The sequence below is a fragment of the Microcaecilia unicolor genome, chromosome 11 (genome assembly GCF_901765095.1).
Source record: "Microcaecilia unicolor chromosome 11, aMicUni1.1, whole genome shotgun sequence".
NCBI lineage: Eukaryota > Metazoa > Chordata > Amphibia > Gymnophiona > Siphonopidae > Microcaecilia > Microcaecilia unicolor.
In genome coordinates this window covers 142,907,382-142,921,897 of record NC_044041.1, presented here as the reverse complement: position 1 = coordinate 142,921,897, position 14,516 = coordinate 142,907,382, and the positions used below count along the sequence as shown (strand labels likewise).

At 44.1% G+C, this 14,516-nt stretch overlaps 1 protein-coding gene across 5 annotated transcripts in view; it reads right to left on the bottom strand.

The window, feature by feature from the left end:
- RELB (RELB proto-oncogene, NF-kB subunit) overlaps positions 1 to 14,516 on the bottom strand; it is a 321,053-nt gene that overhangs the window by 248,176 nt on the left and 58,361 nt on the right. For all 5 annotated transcript variants that reach the window (XR_003943711.1, XM_030217493.1, XM_030217497.1 and 2 more), the window contains one exon: positions 12,987 to 13,144. Coding sequence is in view for 4 of the 5 variants with exons in the window: in XM_030217493.1 (XP_030073353.1) it covers positions 12,987 to 13,144 (158 nt within the window). In the remaining variant the exon portion in view is untranslated. The remainder of the gene's footprint in view (positions 1 to 12,986; positions 13,145 to 14,516) is intronic.

Here is a 14,516-nt window from a genome sequence, read left to right as displayed (position 1 = left end):
GTGCTGCGTGCATCTGGTAGCGCTATATAAATGCTATTAGTAGTAGTAGTAGTAGTAGTAATATAAGGAAAGATTTCTTTATGGAAAGGGTGATAGATGCATGAACAGCCTCCCAATACTGTACCTGAATTCAGAAAAGTATGGGACAAGCACAAAGGGAAAGTAGAGATTAGCAGATGGTATAGATGGGCAGGTAGCATAGGCCATATTCTCTTCATCTGCTCTAATTTTCTGTGTTTCTAGGTTTTTGTTTTTATGTTTGAACAGAGTAGACCAGGCGTCCAAAAGAATCTTTATTAGAACAGACCAGACATGGCCACATTTCGACAAATAGGCTGCATCAAGGGTTTACCAAACACTATGTTATATATATATATATATATATATATATAAAAATACAAATTAATAAAAGGTTAAAATGCAAACTAAATTGTTGCATATGAACGTGCATAATTAAAAATACATATAAATGAAAACATGCAAAAATAAAACATACTCGAAAGATAATCTAAAAAGTCAAAAAGTGACATACAAAAAGAGAAGGAAAGGTAAAATTAGTTCTGACCTGATAATTTTCTTTCCATTAGTCCCAACAGATCAAGAGGTTATGTCCCTCTACCAGCAGGTGGAGATAGAGAGAACTTCAGAGGTTTACTATATGTGGCCATGTGCAGTCACCTTAACTTCAGTATTGTCGAAACCAAAGCAGTGAAAGACGAAAGAGGAAATCCTCTCCTGCCTGCATAAAGCCCATGTAAGCTCCTCAACTGCTCTTGCGGGAGGGTAACTAAGGTTTCCTTTATGTTTTCATTTGTTTTGTCTTTTTTTTTTTTTGTAGCCAACAATCAAATGCAGGTATCTGATGAAACTGAGGCAACTAGAAGAAAACACTCAACCCAGAACAACAAAAGCTGGGCCTCTGGACTGATCTGTTGGGACTAATGGAAAGAAAAGTATCAGGTAAAAACTAATTTTACCTTCCATAGCACCCCACAGATCAATCCAGAGACTTGTGGGATGTACCAAAGCAGTCTTCAAGTGGGGCTGAGTACTACACCTCAGCAGACTGGAGCAATGATCCACAGGCCGCAGTGACATACACTGCCACATCAAATATGGAATGCCTAGCGCTGCCACGCCAAGCCTGCAAAGCCTGGCAAGGGAAGGACAGCAGATCAAGTGGGCGATCTGCAAAAGCCATCCACGGCAAGACAGAGGACCAAGTGGCTGAACTGCAAAGGGCAGCCACGGAAGCCAGACGGACATGGAAAAGGAAGTCAACTGCGCTCTGGAAGAAAGCGCTGCCACCCGCAACGGGACAAACTGTCCCATACAGAGGCCAGCTGAAGAAATTGCCTCTCTCAGCCAACAGCCACTGCGACTCTTGAAGCCAGATCCCCTTTCTTGTGACCAGCCAGAGGACAACATGAAAGTATGCCGGGAGGCATTTCTGCTCAGCAGATCAGGAATCTGATGATCCTACCGCAGTGTGGGTGTTTCGTAAGGAGTCGCCACCTTCCTATATACCTAAGGCTCTCCAGGTTCTGAATATGTCTGCTTCTGATCCTGCAACCGCTACATCTGCTAATCTTAAAATGATGAGCACTAGAAAACCGCTACAGTCTTTAGCAGTGCATAAGGCTATGTAGGAAGTCACTTCTGCTCAGTGGGTCATCCCAGGCATTGCCACACTATGCAGGAGCGTAGCTAGGTGGGGTGCAAGGGGAGCAGCTGCTCCCCTAAAAGGATTTTGAATAAAATGGCGCTTATGCGGAACAGCTCTACAGCTTCACACTGATGCCTATTCTACAAAAGGTCTGCTCCTCCTGACATCAAAACCACTATGCTCACCATCTGCCAATCTAAAAATGGCGAGCCTTCCTATGGTACCTTCCTATAGTCCCAAGCAAAGAAAGAAGCAAAGAGTTGACCAACGGAACTCGCTGGTCACTTCCAAATAGTATAGGAGTATATGGTGAACATCCAAGAAGCGGGAAAAGAAAAAGGTGGAATGGGATGGAAGGCAGAAACCACCGTATACAGAAAAGACAGGCCTGTGCACCCGTCACCAGTAGAAATCCAGAGGATCTCAAACGGATGAAGTCGGGAGTTCTGAGAACCTGCCTGGACTGGATTGCTAAAGAAAACTAGGCTGCCCAGGACGATAGCCCTGGTGTCATAAAGATAAGGGCAAGCCTGACCCGACCGAAGAGAACTTGTAGACATGTCCTCAGGAAAACGCTGAGTCTATAAGTCACCCAGGTCTTCCACCAACTTCATGGATTCCTCAAACAATAGTTGCCCTGAAAAGTGAGTTGAATCAGCCATCGTTAGAAGATGCATTCACCACCTAGCAGCGCAACCACATCAAATGACAGGCTGTGACCGCCAAAAACGTATGTTTATTTGACGCCCGAAACAAATCATAGAAGAAAATGGCAATTAAGCCGGCCTCGACTCTACATCTGACAAGTGAGGAGGCGGTCAACTGTCTGCCTTCTGGAAGGGATCTGAAATCTGTTGCCACCAGCTACGGCACACCCTAGCAGCCTACAAGCTGCAGATAACTACCTCCAAGGAGAGAGAACTGAAAGATCAGCAGAAAGCTGTGTTGAAATCACCCCACTGAGACTAAGTTGGCTTGAAGGGAACCACAGAGATGGGGACCAAAGCAGAGAAGGAACCCCTGAAGTGATCTGATATGGACTCAAGCCCATGGGGGAATGTCCAAAAAAAAGAGAACCTTGTGCCCATAACTTCAACCTATTCCCATATCCTGGACCTGGTAGGGAAAGTAAAACCTGACTTGGGTTGGCACCTGTTGCTGAGGAGAAAAAGAAAGAAAAGGACTTCCCAAGCCTATATAGAACAGCACTCCCCAATAAGCCAAGATTTGTAAGGAAAACAACTGACTCTTGGTGACACTGATTACCAATCCTAATGACTGAAGAAAATGTAGGTATCTTGGATGAAGTTTGCAGAGTTTCTTGATAGGGAGAAAAACAAATCAGCAAGTCACGAGGTATGGATGAACCTGCAATCCATCCTCACGAAGCAAAGCTGCCACTACCACCATGACCTTGCAAAAATGTCTTCGAAAACATGGAAAGGCTGAATGACATGGTCATAAATCGCTAAGATCCCTCTGCAGCAAGGAGCACTGGGAATATGAAAGTATGAAAGTAAGTTTCCTTGAGGTCCAGGGAGGCTAGAAACTCTCCCCACCAGACAGAACTATTACACACTGCAAGGTTCCCACTGTGAAAAGTTGAACCGTAAACACCCTAGACTCTTATGATGTCCAAACTCAGCTGGAAGAAATCTCCCTGGTTGGAGCTACAAAGCAAAGGGAACAACTTCCCATTCCCCAATTGCAACTGGGGACAGACTCGACTGTGCCTAAAGGAAGAAACGTTGGCAAGGTGGCAAGAACTGCCTGACAGTGTTTGAGCCTGCTTGTAGACTCCAAGAAAAATATGTAGTGAAGTCCAGGTTGTAACTGTGCGATAGAAAAACTAAGACACATTTGAGCTGAGGTAATCTTAGTCCACTCCTCATGAAACCAGTACAGGAGTCCTGCCTGACGAGTGAACTGAGACTCCATCATTGGAAGATGAAGCAGGCATAGGTAGACCTGGAGTTGAAACAGAGCTCATTCTACCAGCAGCCAGGTGGCTTGTCGTAGTGGAAGTGGAACCCTGAATGTGGTTTTCCTGGCCCCACAAAACCTACCACAAAACCAAGCAGATTAAAAATCATCCTTAAACTCATCCCCTGGCAATCTCCAAGACTTGGAAGTCCCTCAGGTCTTTATCCAACTGCCCTAGACCTTCTCCAGTCCCAAGATTACTTCCAAAAGGCAGGTTGCCAAATGTGACTTGGAAGCCACATCAGTGGTCTGATGACTAAGCCAGTGCTAACTTCTTACAGATGGCAAGCTGCAGTGGGAATGCAACAACTATTAAGCTACCTCTACACTGAAGTAGCTCCTGGACCATTCCTCGTGAAATTTAGGTACCCCATACCATGAAAAGATGCCATAAATACCATAGAAGCAATTAGAGGTACCGGGTATGCTGCAGATACCGGGGTAGCTGAGGCTAGTATGCAAAGAGAGAGAGAAGTGCAATCTTTAGTACAGTAGAGTTCTGATAACTGTTCCAGTCTTGCAAGAACTGCTTGGCCAGGCAAGCAGTAAGACAGAATGAAATAAAATATGCCCCACTGGAAACCTAGCTGAGCCCCCAGTTTCTATTAGAATGGATAAAACCAACCTTGAATCTGTAATGTTCAGGCTGAAAGGCCAGCCACCTTCCTGAATAAAACTAGTTTGATGAAAAAACAGTACACAGAGAGCAATGCACCAGGGCAGCACAGAGGGTGCAGGATTACCATGGAAACCGAGAGAAGCCTGAGAGGCCTGCACTAGTGACTAACCTCAAAATGTAACATTTCTCACAGAAACATGGAGTCAACAACCCTAAGCCTGACTAACTAAACAAACTGTACTGCCATGCTCTGAGAAAGGGGAAGAGGGAAAGAGTGAAAAAACCTAGAGTAGGATCCCAAAATCCTGATCCCTTTCTCTCCTCCATTAATGATGTACACACACCCTGAACCTACTACTTATCATTTCTATAGCGCTACAAGGCATACGCAGCGCTGTACACCATACACAAAAGACAGTCCCTGCTCAAAAAGCTTACAATCTAGATAAGACAGATAGACAGACAGAACAATTAAGGGTAATGGAATAAAGAGGTGAGGATAAAGGGCAGGGCAAGTGAGTTAGGAGTCAAAAGCTGTGATAAAGAGGTGGGTTTTGAGTTTGGATTTGAAAACGGCTAAAGATGGGGCTAGACATACAGGCTCGGGAAGTCTATTCCAGGCGTAAGGTGCAGCGAGATAAAAGGAACAGAGTCTTGAATTAGCAGTAGAGGAGAAACAGACAGGGTGGAGGAGTGGCCTAGTGGTTAGGGTGGTGGACTTTGGTCCTGGGGAACTGAGGAACTGAGTTTGATTCCCACTTCAGGCACAGGCAGCTCCTTGTGACTCTGGGCAAGTCACTTAACCCTCCATTGCCCCATGTAAGCCGCATTGAGCCTGCCATGAGTGGGAAAGCGCGGGGTACAAATGTAACAAAAATAAAATAAAAAATAAGAGAGATTTATCTACAGAACGGAGTACTCAAGGGGGGGATGTAGGGACAGACAAGAGTGGAGAGGTACTGGGGAGCAGCAGAGTGAATGCACTTATAGGTCAAAAGGAGAAGTTTGAATTGAATACAGAAACGGATATAGAGCCGGTGAAGTGATTTAAAGAGAGGGCTAATGTGGGCATAACGACTTTGGCGGAAGATGAGTCGGGCAGCAGAGTTTTGGATTGATTGAAGAGGAGAGAGATGGCTAAGAGGGAGGCCGGTGAAAAGCAGGTTACAATAATCAAGACGAGAGGATCACCTCTATCCCCAATCCTCTTCAACCTTATGATGATTCCTCTGGCCAAATCCCTATCCAAATCCGGCCTTAACCCCTTCATCTACGCCGATGATGTCACAATATTCATCCCTTTCCAATCCAACCTTACTGAAATCTCGGAGAAAATAATCACTGCCATGAACATCCTAGCGTCCTGGGCCAACGCTTTCAAGATGAAATTGAACAGAGAAAAAACCCAATGCCTAATCCTTTCATCACAACATGCTACTCTGCTCCCAACCACCTTGATCACCCCTGACGTCACAATCCCAATATCTGACAATCTAAAAATCCTAGGAGTAACACTAGACAACCACCTAACTTTGGAAACTCATGCAAAAGCCATGACGAAGATGATGTTCAAAATGATGTGGGTACTGAAAAGAGTAAAACCATTCCTCCCACAGCAAACTTTCCGCAACCTAGTACAATCCACAGTTCTCACCCATGCCGACTACTGCAACAGCATCTTCATCGGCTGCAAAGCCCAAATCATGAAAAAACTCCAAACCGCCCAAAACATAGCAGCCAGACTCATTTTTGGCAAACCACGATTTGAAAGTGCAACTCCACTGGCTCCTTATCAAGGAACGCATAAATTTCAAAGCCCACACAATGATCCACAAGATCCTCCATGGCGAATCTCCAACCTACATGACCAACTTGATCGATCTTCCAGCCAGAAATAGGTCCAAATCTTCCCGAACATATCTCAATCTTCATCTTCCCAACTGCAAAGGCCTCAAATACAAAACCTACTATGCATCCAACTTCTCCATTATAGGCAGCCAACTCTGGAACGCAATACCACAACAAATCCGAACAACCAATGAACACCTACCCTTCTGAAAGCTGAAGACTTACCTATCAAACAAGCTTACCCAAACAACCCAACTTAATTCTCGAACCTAATTCCACACCACCAGCACTACCCATACTCCAATCCTCTCCCCCACATCTCTCCCCATTGTTTCTACTCTTTTAACTTGAACATCTCTTGATACTTTGTATCATAAATTTGTGTTTCTATGTGATACCTTGTATCATACTTGTACCATACTTTGTGTTATCTCTGTGATACTTTGTACCATAGCTTGTAAGCCGCACTGAGCCTGCTATCAAGGGGGAAAGAGCGGGGTATAAATGCTATAAATAAAATAATAAAAATAAAATAAGAGTGTGGATAAGGGTTCTGGTAGAGTGCTCAAGGAGGGTCCAGAAATATTCTTAGTGTAAGTCACCTAGTGAAGCACTGGCATCTCTACCAGAAGACTTTCAGATAGTCAGTACTTTCCAAGCTGCAGCTTAAGGCTCTTACTGGGTCTCCGACCTCGCCCCTGGAAAGTTGCGGGAGACTCAAAAATGTGGGAGACCCGAGAACTCCCCCAGGAGTCTGCAAACCACCCCAGGCCTCCTTTCTCAGAAGCCTTTAAATACTAAATATGAAGAAACTTGGAGTGATCCACCCCAGTTCCCCAGTCACATCTCTGAAAAGCCTACATATAAAACTACCTGAATCGCAAGCAAATCAGGCCCCAGGGGAGCGTCGGGGCTTCAGCATTGCCATGTGGAGTTGCAAGAAAGATGGCGCCCTCAAGCGCACACGCACACCCAAGAAAACAATTGCCCTGCGCCCACCAAAATGAGCCAGGAGGGAAGGAGCACACTGCTTCAAGGAGTTGGGCTGTACAGTGGATCTCTAGAACAGGAAACTGCAGCAGCCCAGTGGCTCCCACACTGGAAGCCGCTTTTGCTCTGCCCCACCAGTGCAGGTAGGATAATGTCTACTCACCCCCTCGAGAAATCACTGTCGCATGCCAAGTCGGTCCTCACACCATTCAGCAGTTACTGCAAACCGGCATGAGCTTCCCGTGCTGGACAAATCAGACTGAGATTTTTTTCTTTTAAACACTGCTCAAACGGCATTTTTTCTTTTTTTTTTTAAAGGCAGGAGAGGACGCCGGAGCAAAAGAAACCTCAGACTATGACCATCCACCTGCTACATAGAGAGAATACAGAAGTTAAGGTGACTGCACTTGACCACATATAGTAAACCTCTGAAGTTCTCTCTATCTCTACCTGCTGGTAGAGGGGCATAACCCACAAGTCTCTGGATTGATCTGTGGGACACTATGGAAGCGGTCTTTCCACCAACAGATGTCATACTTACAAATATCAAGCAAGTGAACCTAAATATTGTGAAACATCAAATCAAGTGAACCACATACAACTAAATAAAAAGGAGAAAAGTCAAGAGTAACAATGAAGCACAACGATGAAAATCTGTGAATTCAAGCACAGTACTGACCATAAAGGACACAAACCTAACAAGGGGTAAAGGAAAGTCTCCCCTAGCTAGTAATTCCACATTTAAGACTATCTGAAAATAAAAATCCAAAAATAAAAGGGCTGTAACTAAATGCCAAAGGAATGACATTCTAAAAGAAAGACAATTTGCTTAACAAAGAAGCAATAAAAAGCGAAGATACTTACCTGTAGCAGGTATTCTCCGAGGACAGCAGGCCGGGAAGCGGCATTTGAAATAGCAAAAACGTTTGCTAGAGCCTTCTTAGTGCGCTGCGCATCCAACTGCGCATGCATCGAATGCCTTCCCACCCACCGCGTGGCCACGCTCCTCAGTTCAGTCACAAATAAAAGAGAAATGGAGAAGACAACTCTAAGGGGAGGTGGGCAGGTTTGTGAGGATTATCAGCCTGTTGTCCTCGGAGAATACCTGCTACAGGTAAGTATCTCACTTTCTCCAAGGACAAGCAGGCTGAAATAATCTCACAAGTGGGGTATCCCTAGCATCCCAGGCTCACTCAAAATAAACAAACGTTGGTCAATTGGCCTCGCAATAGTGAGGAAGCAACATAGATTGGACACCCTCCGAGAGAATATCTGGGATGGAGTGGATACTGCGCTGTTTACGGAAGAAAAAGTTATAAATAGCTGAGAATCTGAAGGTGGTAAAGCTATGGGGCCGGATGGGATACATCCCAGGATACTGAGGGAGCTCAGGGAGGTACTGGCAGGACCTCTTAAGCTTTAATAGATCTTTAGAGACAGGAGAGGTTCTGCAAGATGGAGACAAGCGGAGTGGTCCCTTTTCACAAAAGGGGAGACAGGGAAGAAGTGGGAAACTACAAATCGGTAAGTCTCACGTCGGTGATAGGAAAAATAATGGAGTCACTGCCTGAAAGAAAGGATATTTAACTTTCTAGAAGCCAATGGGTTACAGGACCAGAGGCAACATGGCTTTACCAAGGAAAATCCTGCCAAACGAATCTCATTGATTTCTTTAACTGGGTGACCAATGAACTGGATGAAGGACGTGTGCTAGATCTAATCTACTTGGATTTCAGCAAAGCCTTGATACGGTCCCCCCACAGAAGACGCGTGAATAAGCTGAAAGGACTGAATTTAAGACCAAAAGTGGTGACTGGATGGAAACTGTGTGGCAGAAGTGGTGGGAAAATGGAAGCCGCTCAGAGAGGAAAGGAGGTGAGCAGTGGAGTTCCTAAGGGTCAGTGCTGGGGCTATTCTGTTTAATTATATTTGTGAGAGATATGGCTGAAGGGTTAGAAGGAAAGGTTTGCCTTTTTGCGGATGACATGAAGATAGCCAATAGAGTGGATACCTTGGAGGGAGTAAAACGATGAGAAGGAATCTCCAAAAGTTTAGAAGAATGGTCGAGGGTCTGGCTGTTAAGATTTAATTCCAAGAAGTGCAGAGTGATACATTGGGGTGCAGAAACCCAAAAGAGAGATAACAATAGGAGGAGAGAGATTAGTAGCTCGACTCAGGAGGACAGACCTTGGGGTGTTGTGTCCGAGGATCTGAAGGTGAATAAACAATGTGACATGGCAACGGCCGTGGCCAGCAGGATGCTAGGCTGCATAGAGAGGGGTATAACCAGCAGAAGAAAGGTGGTGTTGATGCCCCTCTACAAGTCGTTGGGAGTATTGTGTTCAGTTTTGGAGGCCGTATCTTGCTAAAGACATAAAAAAAACAGGAAGCGGTGCAAAGAAAAGCTACAAAAATGGTATGGAATTTGCATTACAAACCGTACAAGGAGAGACTTGCCGACCTGAACATGTATACCTTGGAGGAAAGGAGAAACAGGGGTGACATGATACGATGTACAATATTTGAAAGTATTAATCCGCAAACAAACCTTTTCCGGAGACGGGAAGGTGGTAGAACTAGAGGACATGAATTGAGGTTGAAGGGGTGTAGAATCAGGAGTAATGTGAGGAAGTATTTTTTTCATGGAAAGGGTGGTAGATACACGGAATGCTCTCCCGCAGGAGGTGGTGGAGATGAAAACTGTAATCAATTCAAACATGCGTGGGATAAACACAAAGGAATCCTGTTTAGAAGAAATGGATCTATGGAATCTTAGCAGGTTGATGGGTGGCGACACTGGTAATTGGAGAGTAAAACCAATGCTGGGCAGACTTCTACGGTCTACTATTACTACTACTACTTATCATTTCTATAGCACTACTAGACATACTCAGCGCTGTACACTTGAACATGAAGAGACAGTCCCTGCTCGACAGAGTTTACAATCTAATTAGGACAAACAGGACAAATAAGAGATAATGATCGTGGCTGAATAGATATAGATGGGCTGCAGTGTAAATTTTAAGGGGATGCGACGTTCGCTTCAGAACTTTTAGTACAGGAACAGTGCTTGCCAGACTTTTACGGTCTGTGCCCTGAGAAAGGCATGGACAAATCAAACTCGGGTATACATATAAGTATCACATATCATGTAAAATTAATTTATCTTGTTGTGGATGGACCGTTCAGGTCTTTATCTGCCGTCATTTACTGTTACCATGTTACTATGTTAATATGTAATGCAAGGTCCCACGTTAGGAGTCACCGACTAAGAAAGAGATCTCGGCGTCGTTGTTGATGATACACTGAAACCCTCTGCTCAGTGTGTCCGCCGGCAGCGGCTAAGAAAGCAAATAGAATGTTAGGAATTATTTGGAAAGGAATGGAAAACAAAAGTGAGGAAGTTATAATGCCTTTGTATCAGTCCATGGTGCGACCACACTTCGAATATCATGTGCAGTTCTGGTCGCCGCATCTCAAAAAAGATATAGTGGAATTAGAAAAAGTACAGAGAAGGGTGACGAAAATGATAAAGGGGATGGGACGACTTCCCTATGAGGAAAGGCTGAAGCGTCAAGGGCTCTTCAGCTTGGGAAAAGACGGCTGAGGGGAGATGATAAAGGTCTATAAAGTAATGAGTGGAGTGGAACGGGTAGACGTGAATAGTTTGTTTACCCTTTCAAAAAATACTAGGACTAGGGGGCATGCAATGAAGCTACAAAGTAGTAAATTTAATACAAATCGGAGAAAATATTTCTTCACTCTAGGTGTAATTAAACTCTGGAATTCATTGCCAGAGAATATGATATAGGCGGTTAGCTTAGCGGAGTTTAAAAAAGGTCTGGACGGCTTCCTAAAGGAAAATTCCATAGACCATTATTAAATTGGCTTGGGGAAAATCCACTGCTATTTCTGGGATAAGCAACATAAATGTATTGAACTTTTTGGGGATCTTGCCAGGTATTTGTGACCTGGATTGGCCACTGCTGGAAACAGAATGCTGGGCTTGATGGACCGTTGGTCTGTCCCATTGTGGCAATAGTATGGAAGGAGCAAATATGGGAGGGGAGGAAAAAGAAGGGAAACAATGGTGATCATGAATGGAGGAAGGGAGGAGATGGTGCCCATAAAGGGGAAGGGAGGGGATTTGATGGTGCCCATGGTGGGGAGGGAAGGGTAAGGGAGTAGGATGAACTGGTGCCCATGGAGGGGAGGAGAGGGGACAGGAGTAAGGGAGATGGTGCCCATTCGGATCATGCAATTAGAAATTTTAATCAGTATACAGTAGTGCTGTCCAATTCATGATTCGAATCGATTCGTCGATTCATTTTGGACGAATCGATTCGTTTGCCAAAAAAATGGGAGTCCCAATTCGGGATTTCCCCACATCCCTCCCTATCACCCGCTGTCGCTGCTTCGCTCCCTTGTTACCTCATGCTGTAACCCAAGCCGCTGCTTCCCTCCCTCCTGCCTGTCACCCAAGCCACTGTCGATGCTTGCTCCCTTCTCCCTCATGCACGCTGTTCAGCCGGAACAGGAACTGACATCACCAAGCAGAGGCGGACCGGCAGTCGAGCCAAGCAAGGACTCAAGGAAAGACTCGGAGATTTGGTAAATCTGTCCACCCCACGCAACCGTCATTTCCAAGCAAGTAGGTTAATACAGGGTGCACGTGAGCCTATCGAGTCCACCACTGTAAGCAAGTAAGCCAATTTGGTTAATCTACTGTCCTCTCCCCCATGCAGCCAACATTGCCATACGCTCAAAACAAACAAGCAAACCTATGAGCTTCTGCTTCCACGTTGTCACTGTTTATTGTTGGTCCGCTGTTGTACCCGTTTTTCTTCACTGTTCTTCTATATATTGGGTAATATACATGGCAAATTAGCTCTCTGGAGTCCTTTTCATGTTTGCACATCAAATCTTTGTTAAACATGGGTTACACTAACGTTTATATGGGTTACACTAACATTTATGATGAAGATGATTGATATGAAAAAATGTTTCAGTAGATGCCTTTTAATTCACGCCAAAATTACACTTCTATATAATATAGATGGCCACATTTCAGTGAGGATATCCTGTTTCATGATGGGTTTATCTTAACTGTTGTAATCTGCCTTGGGAAGCCTGGTATTATAAGATGATGGAATATATTGAAATTAAATGGAATTAGAGCACATGAATCACTCTTCATCCGCTGCTGCCCTATTTTTTTTTTACCCTTTGTGTTATAATATTAGCATGTGGGCCTCATTATTTCAATCTAGTTAAATCGAATCAAATTGAATCAAAAAAACAATTTTTTTTTAAATCAAATCATACCGAATCAAAAATGTTTTGACTCAGACAGCACTAGTATACAGCCCTACACTTAGCCCTTTAGTGTCCAATGTTCCCATCAATCTGTTCCCTTATGGCTTATTATGGGAACACTGGACACTAAAGGGTTTTAATGTTTCTTCGTCTATTTTCTAAGATTATATTAGCATGTGGGCTTCACTATTTCAATCTAGTTAAATCGAATCAAATTGAATCGAAAAACCAATTTTTTTAAATCAAATCTATTTTCTAAGATTGCCATCTTTTGTTCATTCTATTCTGACCTGAGGGAGGGGACTAACACAACATTATCCAAAGAATTCTTAACATTCCATTTGCTTTTTTTTTTTTTTTTGTTAACCACAGTACCCAGAGCATTGTCTAAAAAGACTCCAAGATACATCTCAACACTCTGTACCTTTAGTTAAGATTATTTTTTTTTCCCATGTACATCATTTTGCATGTTTTCACAGTAAATTTCATCTAGTTCCCACATCTGGCAAGGTCCTTCTGCAATTCCATATTTACTAAGCTAGAGATGATTACAAAAGCCTTTACCTGTGTGTTCTTTTCAACTTGGGCTTAATTGTCACTTCACAGATTCCATCATGGCAGTCTTTACCCACAAGACTATGTGGGTGCACACGGTACGGACTATCCTTCCATACCAGACTAGCCATGACCTTAACTTCCTTCAGGTTATCACAGTTCAACACCTTACAGAAACAGAGAAGAATCAAAATGTTATGAGAAATAAAAGGAGGACCCCCCCCCCCCCCCCCCACAACCCATAACGCTGCTCCAGTACCCAACATGCTCTCCCTTCCAGCTCCCCAAACCTATTGCCAGGTCCATTCCTTTTTGACCAGGACTGGAGAGCATTTCTGTGGTAAGTGAACATTATTTTGCTTTGAGAACTTAAAAATTGGGGTTTAAAGGAGGAATTGTAGGTTAGTGATAGGTAGAATATAAATATAAAAAAAGCAAACTTTATCAACTAATCTCCATACTCTTTTCCCCCTAGTATTAAAACTGGAACTTTGTACCATAGCATTAACAGATAGTCTCTAGTAGGCACAGCAGGACCTAGTTTAGTCTTCATCCCACCCTCCCACTGCCCACCCCTAGCACAACTTACAATTTACAGTCAGTTATAATTAGGATAACAAGCGAGGAGTGCTTTTAAAGAGTTTTAATTACATTTCACTACTTTCTAAGAAAAAAACACTAAATAAATCACACGAGATACCATATAAAGACATTTTGATATTAGGGCAATATCCTTAATACCTTAGCAAGTTTTAAATTATTGAACAAATCAAATATACTAGGAGTCAGAAGTCCAGCAGCGAGAGGGGTGCTATCCAGTCTTTTGCATTCAGTGTCACATGTATGACTATCTCCCAGTTGGTGAGTAGTTTATATGTGTGTACCTGATGCAAAGAGCTCCTAGCTCTCAGAGAACGGGTCTGTTCTCTTGAGGCTACAGTTGCAGACTTGGTGGAGCAGAGGGAGACAGAGAGGTACATATAGCAGACCTACAGGAATGTTGTACAGAAAACCCACCTCCAGTCTGGCAGCCCCTGTGCTGCCTTGGAGGAGGGAGGTCTCCTAGAAGGAGAGCATCACCCTGGTGAAGTAGGAAGTACTCCTGTAGCCAGGACCTGCCCACCAGAGGATGTACTATCCTCTCACACTGAGAATATGTCTCCAAGAACTTCTGCCCAGTAGGGAAGGGTTAGGATAGCTGTGGTGATTCGAACAACAGGTATATAGATAGCTGGGTGGCTGGTGGATGTAAGGATCACCTGGTCACTTGCCTGCCTGGTGCGAAGGTGGCAGACCTCATGTGTCACCTAGGCAGGATCTTAGATATTGCTGGACAGGAGCTGGCTGTCTTGGTACATGCGGGTACCAATGACATTGAAAATGTGGGAGGGAGGTTCTGGAAACCAAATTTAGGCTCTTAGGTAGAAAGCTGAAGTCCAGATCCTCCAGCATTTTCAGAGATGCTTCCTCTTCCACGCGCAGGGCCCAAAAGGCAGGCAGAACTCCTAAGTCTCAATGCATGGTTGAGACGATGGTGTA